At 40.5% G+C, this 15,781-nt stretch overlaps 1 protein-coding gene across 1 annotated transcript in view; it reads right to left on the bottom strand.

Annotated features, from left to right (window-relative positions):
• LOC128737926 (peptidylglycine alpha-hydroxylating monooxygenase) overlaps positions 1 to 10,234 on the bottom strand; it is a 30,051-nt gene extending 19,817 nt beyond the window's left edge. The window contains exon 1 of the mRNA XM_053832702.1: positions 9,596 to 10,234. Coding sequence (XP_053688677.1) covers positions 9,596 to 9,772 — 177 coding nt within the window. The 5' untranslated portion in view covers positions 9,773 to 10,234. The remainder of the gene's footprint in view (positions 1 to 9,595) is intronic.
• Positions 10,235 to 15,781: the final 5,547 nt, after the last annotated feature.

The raw sequence follows: 15,781 nt of genomic DNA, 5'->3' as shown, positions 1-15,781 counted from the left end.
CAATGGAACATAAAGGGTACCGTTTTGTTGACCCTGAAACTGACAAGATAACGGTAAGCAGAGATGTTAAGTTTATAGAGCTTCAGAATGGATCATCGTCTATGGATATACAGCAGCCTGTTATCGAAGAAGTGATCAGCAGTCCTCTTGAGGGGGAGACTCCAACGAACGATGAAAGAGATGAATTGAGCAATGTATCTAACAGCGAAGAATTCTTCGAAACCTTCGGCTACGACGAAAATCTACAACAAGAAGTACGACGATCGGATCGCCAGTCACGTGGTGTGGCGCCCCGTTATTTAGAAGATTATGTTCTTGATTACGTTGCGGGTATAGCAGCTTGCGTGCAGGAAGAGCCTGTAAATTACAAGCAAGCAATTGAGCAGCCCGATTGGCGCTATGCAATGGAGGACGAACTTGAATCACACCGTAGAAATGGAACCTGGGATCTGGTACCATTACCCTCTGGACGCAAAGTTGTTGGCTCTAGATGGGTTTTTAAGCTCAAACGAAACGAAAAGGACCAAGTCATCAAACATAAAGCCAGAATTGTAGCCCAAGGCTATACACAGCAGTTTGGGATCGACTTTGAGCAAGTCTTTGCACCTGTAACTCGCCACGCTACATTGAGAACTTTTCTTGCTGTTGCTGGGAAACGAGGAATGGTCGTTAAACACATCGACGTCAGGACGGCCTATCTCTATGGAATATTAGATGAGGAGATTTACATGCGGCAACCGCCAGGCTTCGAGATGAAAGGGGAAAAGCACTTAGTCTGTCGTCTAAGGCGAAGCATTTACGGTCTGCGACAATCAGCGCGCTGCTGGAACATGCGATTTCACGAAGTTGTGTCTAACCTGGGTTTCAAGGCGTCTACAGCGGATCCGTGTATGTATATCAAACAGATTAGAAATGTTAAAGTGTTTCTGCTGGTCTACGTAGACGATATATTGCTGGGATCGATAGATGAGGTTGAAATTGCGACGGTTTTCGAAAGTCTTCAAGCTGAATTTGAAATGACGTGTCTTGGCGATGTGCGACACTTTCTTGGCATGGAAGTGGAACGTGTCAAAGGATTTTATCAAATACGCCTACAGAGTTATATCGACCGACTTTTGGCTAGCAATGGTATGGAGGAGGCTAAAGAGTCTAAGTCGCCGATGGATGCTGGTTACTTAAAAGCGAGAGTTGGCGGTAAATCCTTAGATGATCCCACAAGGTACCGTAGTTTGGTGGGAGGGCTGCTTTATCTGGCTGTCGTTGCGAGGCCGGACTTGGCAGCATGTACTGCGATTCTTGGACGAAGTTTTGCAAATCCGACTGAAGCTGATTGGACTGCAGCGAAGCGAGTCTTACGCTATCTCAAGGCAACCAAAGGACATTTTCTGCGGCTAGGTGAGGACGGCAACGAACCACTGATTGGTGCCTCTGATTCTGACTGGGCAGGAGATCCGGAGAGTAGAAAATCAACTTCTGGCTCAGTGTTTACTTTTAATGGTGCGACCGTTTCTTGGTCGAGTCGTCGTCAATCCAGCATCACACTGTCGTCTATGGAGGCGGAATATATGGCTCTCAGTGAGGCGTGCCAGGAGACCATATGGTTGAGGCAGCTATTGCGTGACTTCGGAGAACATCAGCAGCAGCCTACCGTTATTCATGAAGACAATCAAGGTTGTTTAGAGTTTGTCAAATCCGAAAGGTGCAGTCGACGATCCAAACACATCGACACTAAGGAGCGCTTTATTTACGAACTCTGTAAACGAGGTGAAATCCAGTTGGTGTACTGTCCCACCGACACGATGGTTGCCGATATAATGACGAAACCTCTAGGTCCAGTCAAGCATAAGGAGTTTGTCAAGATGCTTGGGCTCGTTGTAGATGAAAAGGATACACATTGAGGGGGAGTGTTGAGCCAGGCAATGTGCACCTCTTCACACCCCTGTACCGTTAGCACTTCAATGTGCCTATTGATTCAACCCTGCGTACAAAACGATATCCAACGAACTGTCAAAGGTTTTTCTCATTCCACATGATTCACTTTGTAGTGCATAGACGCACATATTATTACCCGCTAAATATAAACGTTTGTAGAAGTTTCCGCGAGTGTTTTATTTCCGCTTCTGGCTTCAGTCCTGCATTTGTCATCACAGCCGCCATTATCGCTCTTGGAAAGCTGGATAGCCTTCTCGAGAAAGGATATTCTGCGTGGTTTGATAGTGATAGTGATGGAGTTGAACTAAACGAACCTCGATATCTTCTCCCTCAACTTTCGATTACTAGTTCCGGTTTTCTTAAAAGTTCTTTGCGGCCTTTCTCCACATAGGTTCTAGTTACATATATCCTTTTAAAACATCACACACTGTTGATTTTGGCATTTTAGCACTTTTGTAGCTTTTATCCAGATTCCGGATTTCCGAGGATTTTGTGCAAGATTTTTTTAAGTCGGTCTAGTTCCATTCTGTGCTGCTCCGTAACGTCGTGGAATATTTTGACGAAACTTGCACCAGTTGTTATTCATAAACATGTAAACAAAATTATGTTAAATGGTTCCAGTTCCTACCACAAGGGGCGTGCCGATGACGCACGAGGGACGTCCAAACTTACTTTTAGCCAAGCTTTAGTACGACACAGAGCCTATCTTTTTGGCGTGGAAGTACCCTGTTTTTGCGGAAAATTTGCTGCAAAATACCTAGGTTTCTCGCGCGCAAAGCACGCTCTGTTCTTCTTCTCTGCTTTCGGCTGAAGCGATTTTCTGCTTGGTGTTGAGAGTTCCATTCATAATAGAGGTCTTCAATGGCCTGAAATATCTTCGCTTTTACAACGTCCGCCGTAAATTCCATTCCGGATGCTTGAAGTCCCATAATAATGGGGTTGTAGTATTCGGTCCTTTCATCAGTAATAAAACCACTGACCTCGACCACCCATTGATCATTGACCTCAAAACCGCTCTTCGCTCAAGCTGTTGGTCGTAGTCACTAGCTCGTCCACGTAGTCCTCTACCGATCCGTACTCCTTGAGCTTCACCGAGGTCAGCCGGTCCAACAAGCTAAACCTGCCTTCGGAAGGCAGTTCCACGCTTCTTATTCCGTATTTGCCCGAATCAAAGTCCTCTTTATCGCGAACGCCCGCGATGCCTATCATGGCCCATCATAACCACTTGTAGTGGTTAGTGGAAATGAAAATACGTCTGTAGTAAACAAAGTCTGAACTGGGAATGAATTTGTTTTTCAACTATTTACAGGGCATCAACAACTTCCGATTGTTAAAATCTGTTTGCTGTCATCGTAAGGGTTTTCAACAACCAAACTACATCAGGTACCTTGTATACAGCGTTGTAGCACACGGCTGGCCGGACTGGCCCCCGAGTTCCATTGCAACTAGCTTTACATTTTTTTGCAAGAATACATTCAGTTTGAAATATGAATTAGTTTCGAGAGTAATGTTTTGCTCCGTTACACACAGCAGAAAGACAAGTCTAATGTTTTTAAAGATCGTTATTAGAATTAACAGACAGACAGAATTGAATATGTATCTTCCATTTTATACTACTGTTCATAATAGCAGAAATAGGTAGGAGGAAAAGCTTAATCTTACTCTGGTAAAGTAAGAATCTTTTTCACTAGCTTGCACTTAATAAAGTGACAATAAAGCCGGCAGCGTTCTGGTTTAGCAACCGTCGTTAGCAGTCTTTGCTAGTTTGAACATCGGAAATCTCAAACTGTGTTTGACTTGTATTAATAGTAAATTTAGTGCTGTGGGCATCCAAAGAAAAAAGTCATTAAAAACTTGAAAAGATTAAATCCCAAATACGACTGCAACGTTAACGCAACTCAAAATAACTTCTTCGTACCTCCTGACCGGACAGAAGTGTTTTTTTTATAAAATCTCAATTTTAGATTATGAAATTGCACCCAGATATGTTGTCGAGGGACGCAATTCCACGTTAAAACTTAAATAGTAACTGAAGTGAGAAGTTGTTTTTCATTCAATTTTATGGGAAAGGAAAATAGCTTTTATTTACTCATAAAAAATAAAGTATTCGATTACCTACTTGTTTTGAAAATTGAAAAACTGCAACAATTTCTTGTGAAGTTGACTAATGTTGACAAATAAAACTTATGCTACCAGAATTATTGGAAATAAATTTCAGAGTTACTTCAACTAAATATTCCAGCTCATCATTTCGGTGCTAGTACTATGGGAATTTCAAGTATATTGAAAATCTGTATCGCATTTAATGATAAAATGATTCCGATAAGAAGGAACTGTATGTACGGTTTGAGAGTATATATCAACGATACGAAGTGCTAGTCGATAAAAAAACGCCTCCTTTCTCCCTGACTTTCCGCTTCGCATTACCGTAGCAATCTTAGAACAAAGAAATAATAAAGCCAATCAAATTGGTGCCATTTGATTTCACCTCATCCCCTTTGTTTCTCACCTGAGCTGATTCATCTGGACTGCCAGGAAAATTGACGCGTGGGAGTGCTTTTAACCTGCACAACCTTTTCAACTACAATGCTGTGCGAACGTGGGATGTAAATATGTACTAGCCGACAGGGTGATGGCAGTGCGGCATTCTACTAGTATGCTATCAGAACCAAAATTATCGTATATGGATTAATGAAAGTCGCAGTTACAGAGTTGTTAAAACACGAATTGCTACATACCCTGTAGTAAAGTAGGTAGCTAGTTCAAATATTACCATGTACCTTATATAGCCATACAAAAAAGTTTGTGTTCAATTTCGCAACTCTCAGCTGCGATTTATGACGGTTTGAAAGTTGAAGACGTTTAACTAAGGAAATATATACGGGGAAGTACCGTTCGACACCCCGTAATCTGAATTCACTGATAACGGGAGCGAAGAATTAAGTGCATATGTATTATACTTTTGGGTTTGGCAAAATATAGAACATAAAAATCACACTCATAGAATCACGGGTATTTCCTATATCAATTTTCATTTATCTAGGTGGAAGTACGAAAACAAAAAATGGTAAATTGATAAAATAGACTCCTTCGAGATTGCTCAAAAGATTTCTGTTTGAAGTATGGTGAGCGATCGCTTTCTAATTTTTGAAACACAACAATTTTTTAATCTTTTTATTAAAAAATTGATGTGTTTCAAAAATTAGAAAGCGATTGCTCACCATTTGCTCAATATTGAGCTAATCAGAAAACAAATTAGAAATGAAATTAAACGATCGCATGTTGAACGGCCAACCGAAGTGCTAAAAATGTCAAAATCAACAATGTATAATGTTCTAAAAGATTATGAAAAGAACCTAGGTGTGGAAAGGCGGCAAATAATTTTTATGAAAACCGGAACTAGGGACCACAAGCTAAACGAAAGAATATTGAGGTGCGTTTCGTCCAATTCTGGTATCTCCATCCAGGGTATGACTAGAAGGTCAACTATCAAATCACGCGGAAGATCCTCGCTCGAGAAGGCTATAGGTTTTACAGTGCCAGTAAACATAATTTGGTAGTCAAGAAGCGTGCTAGGCGTTAGTATAAGCTAGTTTTGACGAAATTCAATGGATATATTTTAATTAACCACCGGTCTAGTGGTCTAACAAGCCAGCCGTCGTACGTTCGAATCTCGGCTAGGCGGTGCTGCTAGATAGAGTCACTAGGATTGTTGCAAGAACCCCATAATTATCCTGTACTGTAACAACCGGCTGTGAAGTCTGTCGATAAAGAAGGGTTGAGTCTTAGAAAGACGTTTAAGCCCAAGGCTTTTTATTTAAATTAACGACGAAACCTACGTGAAAATGGATTTCAAGCAACATCACGGTCAAAAATTTTACATTGCAACTGGGCGTGGTGAAGTACCAGGCAAATATAAGTACGTGCTTGCTGATAAATTCACAAATAAGGTCCTGGTTTGGCAAGTAATATGTAACTGTGGATTAAAAACTGAGCCTTTCATCACTTCCACAACGATGACATCAAGTTTATACATGGAATAATGCTTGAAGAAACGGATTTGGCCATACATTCGTAAACATAGGGGGAACGTTATATTTTGGCCTGATTTAGCTAGTTGTCACTACTCTAAATCAGCTAATGATGTCGACTTCGTTCCAAAAGAGATGAACTAAATTGTCCGGAGTTTCGACCCATTGAAAAATTTTGGGTAATTGTCAAACAACGACTTCAGCGAAGCGGCGGGACAGTCAACAGTGCTAAAGAAATGCGTTCAAAATGGAAGAAACATACAGTCGCGTCTTCACTGTAATGAGTATGATAAGTTCTCTTAAGGAAAAAGTTCGAGATTTTAACAGAACCAGAAAAATGCTACGGTGTAACACTTTGAAACTTAAAGTTGAATAAAAATACTGCAATTCAGTCATTTATGGAGTTTTCTGCGACACTTCACTCCCGACTTATAGATTGTTCTATGCGCCCAAATTTAGTTTTAGCCAGGCTTTAAACACTGGTTGTCTCCAAGGTAGAAGACGAAGGGCAAAAATTGGCCATTTCAATTTTTCTTCCGAAGTGTGGAAAATGGAGTATCAAATCACAGAAAGCACCCAAGAACTCGTGTTGAAAATTCCGCGATTTGATATATTTCCAAAGAAAATTCAAACAGGCCAATTTTCAGTTTCGGTAGAACCGACAACGGATATTCCGGAATATCTAGATCGAGTCAAAATACATCCAAAAGTCCACCCAAGAACTCGCGTTGAATTTTTTTTTGATTTGATGCCCCATTTGCCATTTTACTGAAGAGAATTCAAAACGGCCAATTTTCAGTTCCGGTAGGAGCGATACCGGATGTTCCGGAGTGTGGGACATGAACTTGCGGATAGTGTAAGATTCATTTTTATTGACCACAAATGAAATGGATAACTGTTGTGCACTCTGTTAAGCAGATTTCAGAGTTTTATTTCTCATGCTAGTTATGACATAAAAAAATCCCACTGCGATCTGGAATATCTCCAGGAAAGTGGAACCACAATTTATCAACTTATTTTTTCATTAAAGGCTAATCTAATGTGGTTCTTTTAAGACTAATTGCATAAAAATCTAATGAAAATAAGTGGAGATAGAGCCAAAAGTGTAACTGCAACAAGTACCATTATTTTTTATGTCGGGGACGTAAAGGTTAATTTGAAACGCAATTTTGATTTCATGTCCGATGTCAAAAATACAAATTCAATTTTTGATCCTATTTCATGTTTAATTTTAAGTGTAGTTTGAAGTTCAATTTAAAGTCAGATTTAACTACAATTTCAAGTAAAGTTTATAGTTTAATTTCAAATGCAATTTTAAATCCAATTGCAAATGTAATTTCTAGCCAAACTTTACATCCAATTAAAGTCTAGTTTCAAGTAAAATTTCAAGACCAAATTTAAGTCCGATCTCAGGTTCAGTTCAAGTGTATATCTGACTACTTCCAGTTTTAAATATGTGACGTTCTAGTCGAATTTAGTCCAAACTTAAGTCCAATTTCGCCCCCAATTTCAAGTCTAATTTAAAGTCCAAATTATAGTCCCAGTTCAAGTTCAATTTTATATGCAAATTAGAGCCCAATTTTCAGTTCAATTTGAAGTAAACTTTCAAGCAGGGTTGCCACATGCACAGATTATTCTGTGTTTAACAGATATTTGAAAGAAATCGCCTGTATAGAATCTGTATGCATAGAATACAGATTTTCGTCAAATTACACAGATTAAACAGATTTTTGAGCTTTTACGTAAGAGTGAAAGAGACGGAAATAGTCAGCAAAATGACTCTCTATCTCTTTCACTCTCATTGTTTTGCATTGGACAGATTTTTGTACAGATATTTTTCCTCGGCATACAGATTGTGAGATTTTTCCAACAAAAAACACAGAATTATATGTGGCATCCCTGCTTCCAAGTCCAAATTGATCAAAACTGAGGCCCATTTTCAAATAAAAATTTTGTTTCTAATTTCATGTGCAATTTTAGTTCCGCTTCTAAATGTGATTTCAAATCCACCATATCATATTTCACTAAAATTATTTTCCACATTAACAATTTCATGTGCCTCTTCAAGCCATATTTCATTTCTGATTTGATTTCAATTCGAATTCAAATTCAAGTTCAGTACAAAGTCCGATTTCCAGTTTCATGGGAGGTAAGACTTGCAATCTAAATTGGCCCAAATTAAATCCAATTTCATGTCTAATTTCATACCAGCATCAAGTTGAAATTTAAGTTTAGTTTCATGTTAAATTTCAATTCTACGTTGAGCACCACTGGAGTGCCCAGGCTGGGGCACGTGTCGCGCATCATCAATGTGTAACTTCCGGAATTTTTAATCTAATTGGTCGGTATTTTTGTGCGATGAGTAAAATAATTGTGTGCAAATGGACCCGCAATCCCACGTTTACTTTATTTTTTCCAGGCTAAAATTTGCTTCTGAAAGGTTGGTGCTCCGTCTTCTGCTTAGGTCTGGGCAAGCAAGTTCAGCACGGCACTTGTTCCAGCAATTCTTCGAAAATAGATAACTTCTTGAAAATCTCTTCGAAATTCCCAGAAGAAAATCTGTCTCAGTTAAAGAGGTTTATCATTCAGCTGGAATCCGAATCCGAACTGTTCCGAAAAATCTGGGTCGTCTGGTCAGCCAATCGATAATTCAGAGGAGGGGGGAGGAGGGGACGATAGGATAACCAAATTGGATGCAACCTCTTTTGTAAGTCGCAGATTTTTCATACATTTGGATTGTTTACTGCCTAGCTGCTTTAAAATCGATTGGCTGGCACGTGTATCGGGGCCACTGAGTGACCACACGTGTTGAACTCAGTGTTGCCAAACATTTATGAAATGAATTTTGAAACGGAATGAATGAAGAGTTTTTTTTTTCTAAATATCGGAATTGATGACATTCTCAGCAGTTCTGCCTGAAGCTTTCTAAAAATGTGTATAAATTATCGGAAAATCTGCTTATCGAAAATATAAATATAAAAGTTGGTTTAATGGTTGTAAAATCGAAAAAATTAAAAACCCGAATTTTTAGACTTTACTGTGAATGTATAAAACATGAAGGCTTCCAAAAAGGTCAAGCTTCTCGTACTCTATTTTTCAGTTTCTACTATTGCCTATTTGTTTTGAACCTTGGTTGGGTTTGGGAGGTCCTTGGCAGGACTGAGTCAAATTGATTTATAGCGATATTCAATATTTATTTTGGTGCAAGCTCACAAATAGCTATACTATAAAAGGTTTCTGAGGAGATTTTTTATCGTTTCACTGCGAATGGAAGCATCGTTCTCGTATTTCGTTACTGTTATGAGATGAACAACTCAAGGGTTCTACGAAACGTAGCAGCCTTCTTTACAAATCGTTATTCCCCTAGAATTATATTCCGAACCAGAATCAATATTTACCCACTCTGGCAGCCCTTTCTTCTGCATGTCAAATAAGTGTCTATTCCAGCGCGTTCCAAACTAATATGTTAGAAGCAGATGCTGGGGGAACTTTTCCACCAGCACCCAGCTCCATAAAACCTTCCCCTTCTGAGCTAGATTTACACTTTCTCGTCTTATCTGAGCAGCTTAGCTGCTCTATGCATGGTGATCAGGACCTTGAGATTGCAAGGAAATTTGCTACTAGGTACTTACCCTGTGCGGTATCACCTTAGGCATCAGGAACGGAAACCGCCCCACCGAATAAACGGCATCGCTACCACTGCTGCTGCTGCTGGTATCCACCAGGCCATTGGCCAACCTTGATAGCAGCGCAACAGTTAGGACTAGCGCCGAAGCTACCATATGGAAGTTTTCTACTTTGCTCAGCATAGCTCCTGGTTCCCGTACTAGGAGGAAAATGTAATTTCCAGCACCAGCTAGTTGTGACACAAAACACTCAAAATTTACAGCTATTACCCTGTTTTATTTACTTTTTCGTTTAGCACTGTGCCAGCGCTTTCCACTTCACAGCACTTGCACCTTTATTTTTTTGCACCACGATGAGCAAGAACCAGATATACGGCTAACATTTACCGCACCACCATCACAAGCAGCAGTACTCTATGGGAGGAAGCTCATAGATTTTCGGTGGTTTTCATCTTAAAAATTGCTTTCGTCACTTTATTAACACAGCTGCTGACACGACACTGGTCCCGGATCGCGCTGGATTCGATTTTCGCAGTACTAAAACTTACCAAAAACTCTTTTCCACGGCCTCGCAGAACCCCAAAACCAATCCCTGCAGAGCTAAACGTCTATATCGCGCTAAACATTCCAGTTATCTGACTGAACAGACTGTTTGGTAGTGGGCTTTAATGTATTAGAGGCGACCCTTCTTTACGCGTATACGTTTTGCTGCTTGCTACCTGAGAGCTGCTACGTAGGCCATCGCGAAAGCTTTTTATTTCATCAATCGCGCAAGTCGAGCGAATAGAGCGCGAGAAAAAGAATGAGAGAGCTTTTCATTGAATTTGAAATGTGTACGAATTCTTTGAGCTTTCAATTACTACATACCTACGTACATTGTTGGTTCAGGAATATGTCGGGCGAGAAAAGAAAAAATCAATGACGTCAAACCGTTTTTCAGTGGGTCGAATATATGTTAAATAAACAAAGAAATAAACTTTCACCGAGTGAGAGTTCGTGGCTTGTGGCCGGCTAACATAATGCAACGCACATTTATGCTTTTCACGGTGAATTCATTAATTTTCCTTCTCTTCGAGATCAAAATTTTACAAAATGTGATAAAATTGCTGGAGGTAATAATAAATACTTAAATAATTACTACAATACCCTGGGCCCTGGGTGGTTCCCTCCTTGTTTCTTAATTCTGTTTTCATTGCAAGTTTATCATTCGAACAAAAATAATTGAAGGTAGTCTTTTCCGAACATAATCCCGCTACTTCAGCATTGTATCTTTTTGGCGCCCCCAAAGTATTTGGCTTGTACTGCGCAACAAATTTATTTAAAGGCAATTTAATATTTTATTTGCCACCAAGTATTGAACACAGAACTTAACGGGATTTCCCAAAGCTCTTCTCGATCAGATTCCTTTAGTGTCCACTGTCCATGATACATGTAAGCAAAGGGGTACCGGGAGAATTAGTGTTTCGTAGACCGCCAGTTTTGTGCGAATTCGCAAACTATGGGACTATTAATGGTATTGATGGTAAGTCCCAATCTTGCTGCTTCCAATTTAAAAGACCTAAAGACCTCTTCCGCTACTCTACGGTTGATTTCGATGATAACGACATCATGATCATCCGCAAAACCAAGAAGCATGTGCGACTTCATGATGTTAGTTCTGTCCCTTCACGACTGCTTTTCGCACTGCACCGTCCAGAGCAGGGTTGAATAGTAGACTTCAGTCCGTCCAACAACGTCATGAAAGCGGCTGAGGTCTCATCCGCTATTCTGTTGCATGACTTTGGCCCATCCAGCGTTGCACTAATAATGTTCTAGCCAGGTCTAACAAACCAGTCTTTGTATGTTCGAACTCTGCTCAGCTGGGAGAGGCTATTAGAGTTAATAGGATCGAGGACTAGCCCGGCAATTGTCCTGCACTGTTAACAGCTACCTGCGAAGTCTGTTAATCAAGATCAAGTTTCGAAAATGGAATGTAGCATTCAGACTTTGCTTTATTATCATCCTCAACTTATTTCAATTGACTGAATCGTACGCTACCTTAAAGTCTACAAACAGATACTAAATCTGCATGTTGTGCGCTTGTCTAGTAACTGATGCATAGGGTAAACATCCAATCCATCTTAAAACAACCCTCACGAAACCCGGCTAAGTAGGTACATTCCGATGAAGAACCCCACTAACGGGCTCAAATTAATATATATTAATATAATTTTTTATCGAAATTTTACATTCCGTTCCATTTTACAAAAATTTTCATGTTCTACCCAAGGGGATGGAATAAGAAGAGATCTCCATTACCGACGGTTACCTGTCATGGCTTTCACCAGGACAGATTAGATTCTCGTTAACAGCTCGGATGTCGTTGGCTGAGCTGCGTCACCGTAAGCCTCTGGATCTGCCTTTTCTACGTTATCCTTGCGGGTTCCAGTCGAGTGCTTCTCTGATAGATCCCGTTCGCTCCTTTTCTCCAGTTGTGTCTGTAGTAACTAAATGAAACGCGAATATTGGTTTTAAACACTTTATTCGTACTCTCCACTTATCGACCGTTACGTCCGAAAATTCAAACAACAATTCCTCGAGCATAGCTCTCGTTTACGATACATAACCGTTTTGTACAGAGTTCCCAGATATTCTTTCTATATGATTATAACTTGCGCACAGGGTTGGAACTATGTCGAATCCTACATCCCTCCTCTACACAATGGCCGTGAACTGATTAAGTCTGATAATCATGCAGATAAGCCGGTTTGCATACCGACCGTCCTGGACGATGATTAGTTTTCTCTAGTGGAAATGATTTTGAACTTTCGTCGACCTTCCTCTCTTGCGACGCAACGCCGTCATCGGATTTTGATGTTCCATCAGGTTCACCTTCCGGGAATGGTGGCTTGGTTAGAGCTTTAAGATGTGATGTATTCCTATGAATGATGCGGTCTGTCTCAGTCGATTCCAAAGTTGCATCCGATCCAGTTAACTCAGTAATCCTAAATTCCTCAGGTGCGAATGTCGACGACAGCTTATTTTCCTTAACCGTTCGCTTTGCAACGACAATATCACCTTTTTTCAATTCTGTGTGTTTGGCGTGGCGCCGAGCATTTGTGTATCCAGCTTGGTTTACCTTTTTGCTCCAGTCTCTATCACGTATCTCCTCTTCTTCCATTCGAGTTCTTCTGTTTTCAATGCTCGGAAGTTTATCGCGTAACACCCGCCCAAACATCAATACAGAAGGCGCTACACCCGTTGTTGTATGTGGCGTGGAATTGTACATTAGTAAGAAAGTTCTTAGGTCCCAAACCCAGTCTTGACTGCCTGATTCTTGACTGATCTTCAAATGTTTTAGTATGGTCCTGTTGGATCGCTCAACTTCCCCATTTGCTTGTGGCCAATATGGAGTTGTTCTTCGCAGTTCGATGCCATACTCTCGACAATATGTAGCAAGATCTTCGCTGATGAATTGCGGTCCATTATCAGCCCGCATTGTTTCTGGTACGCCGAATCGACAAAATGATTCATGTAATGCCTGGATGGTATGTTTGGCGGTAATTTGTTTCATTACTACAACCTCAGTGAATCTGCTATAGTAATCCACCATAACTAGAAGATTGTGTCCTGATGGTAATGGACCCATAAAATCCACAGCTATGTCAACCCATGGTTTGGTCGGCATTTTTGTTCTTTGAACATATTCTGGAGCTCCTAAAGAAGAAACTAACGTACACTCTTTACATCGCTTGACACAGGACTCTGCTGCTTTATCCATCGATGGCCACCAAACTTTTTGACGTAGGCGTCGTTTCATTGCTGATATACCCGGGTGAGCTTCATGGGCTAATGATATTATGCGATCTCGAAGAGCTTCTGGAATAACCAAACGAGTTCCTCTGAGAAGTATTCCATCTAGTTCACATAGTTCAGTTTCGTACGGCTTATAATCTCTTGGTAGTTCTTTTTTCTCTCCATTTTTGAGAGCACATAACGCAGCCTGTATCACATCATCTGCCTTAGTTGCGTTAATAATTTCTGTTAGCGTTAACGCGGCGGGTAATGCTTGTTCAACTATGTTGCAAAGGTACTCGTGACCTTCTGAATCAAACTGTTTTGCGGAGTGCACTGTCAGCCGGGACAACGCATCTGCGATATTGGCACTTCCAGGTATATGTTCAACAACGTAGTTATAGGTTTGTAACTTTAGAACCCATCTTTCGATGCGAGCGCATGGACGTGACCTAGGACTGAACAAAAACTCTAAAGCCTTGCAATCAGTCATCAAAGTAAATTTTGTCCCCTGTAGATATAATTTGAACTTATCGACACTCCATACGAGTGCAAGGGCTTCGCGTTCTGTTTGAAAATATTTTTTTTCAATATCGGTTAACGCCTTACTAGCATAAGCTATTACTCTGTTATGTCCATGAGAATCTTCCTGGAGCAAAACCGCTCCAAGACCTGTAGGGCTGGCGTCTGCTATTAGCTTTGTGTAATCATTTGGATTAAAGAATCCTAAACAGTGGATATTGGAGATGGCGGATTTGATTGCTTCGAAATCTGATTTTTCCTTGGATGACCATCTAAACTTTACGCCAGATCGAAGTAATTGTCTTAATGAATCGGTTTTTGAAGCAAGGTCTGGAATAAACTTTCCAACATAACAAACTAGTCCCAGAAAACTTCTCAGCTCAGATACATTCTGCGGTTCTCTGAAATTTGTAATTGCATCGATTCGGCTATCTAATGGCCGTATACCATCCACAGAAAGTTCATGACCAAGGAACGGTAAGCAACTGACGTTGTAAACGCATTTCTTGTCGTTTAACAGCACTCCGTATTCTGATAGTCTATTAAGTACAGCATTTAATCTCTCGTCATGTTCCTTCTGACATTTCCCGTGTACCACAATGTCATCGAGATAAACCACAACTCCGTCGAGCCCAGCAACCATTGATTCCATAACCTTCTGGAAGAGCTCTGGTGCGCAGCTAACACCAAACATCAACCTTTTATATCTGTTTTAAATATTATCCGCGATAATATGAGAAAAGGAACGAAAACGCGCAGAAAAAAAAAAGGAAGAAAGGATAAAAATCAATTTATTTAAAATAAATCAAGACGAGAAAAAATAGAGGCAAAAAGAAAACTTATCCAAATCATCTACCTGAATAAACCGTGTTTTGTAATAAAAGTTGTAATAGGTCTGGACTTCTCTGATATTTCCACCTGGTGATATGCGTCCTTTATATCAATTTTCGAAAAGCGTACTGCACCATTCATTGAGCTTAGCAGCTCATCAACTAATGGAAACGGGTGCGTTTCTCGCAATACTGCTCTGTTTGCTTGGCGCATATCGATGCATAGACGTATTTCGCCAGAATCCTTAGTGACTGGCACCATCGGAGAGACCCAGGGTGATGGACCGTTCACGGGTTCTATAATGTCCTGTTGAAGGAGACTTCGCAACTTTCCTTCAATCATCTGTTCCAAAGCAATGGGAGGTCGTCTGTAAGGTTGTTGCACAGGTTGTATGGCGGTATTAATCGGTATTTCTACTACTACATTCCGAAATTTTGGAAATGGCTTCAGCTTATCCTTGACTGTTCCAATGTTAAATCCCACTTGAAGAACCTTCAAATTTTTGGCCGTCTGATCACCGAGCAGACACTGTTGACCTTCGTCAATTATATAGAATGTAGCATTATCTTGGTTTCCACCGGCTTCTATTATTGCTTTGAACATCCCGGTGATTTTCATGGGCTGTGTTGATGCATACGCAATCAGACTACGATCAACATTTGTAGTCATATTTGTCACTTTCACGCCTGCCTCCTTCATTTGATTCCATACATCTCGGTTGACAATATTGGCATCCGCCCCGGAATCAATCGTCATCGGGATTTCTACTCCTCCTATTTTGAAAATAAAAACATTTCGTCCCATAGCGTAAAAAATGTAATCAGCTTTATCTTTCTCAGATACTTCGAATGCAGCTCGTATACGTTTTTGTTTTGGTTCTTCTGTCGATGATAACTCAGGCACTCGTTTACCTGGTTGACGTCGACTGTAGCAACGTTTTGCCCAATGGCCAACTTTTCCGCAACTGGCACATTTTGTTCGTTTCGCAGGACAATCCAGACTACCCTGCGTGTGACCGCGTTTACCGCAGCTATAACATATAAATCTATTATTTTGCGTATTTCG

The sequence above is a fragment of the Sabethes cyaneus genome, chromosome 2 (genome assembly GCF_943734655.1).
Source record: "Sabethes cyaneus chromosome 2, idSabCyanKW18_F2, whole genome shotgun sequence".
Taxonomy (NCBI): domain Eukaryota; kingdom Metazoa; phylum Arthropoda; class Insecta; order Diptera; family Culicidae; genus Sabethes; species Sabethes cyaneus.
Note: the sequence above shows the minus strand (reverse complement) of the source record. Positions and strands in the feature narration are given on the sequence as shown.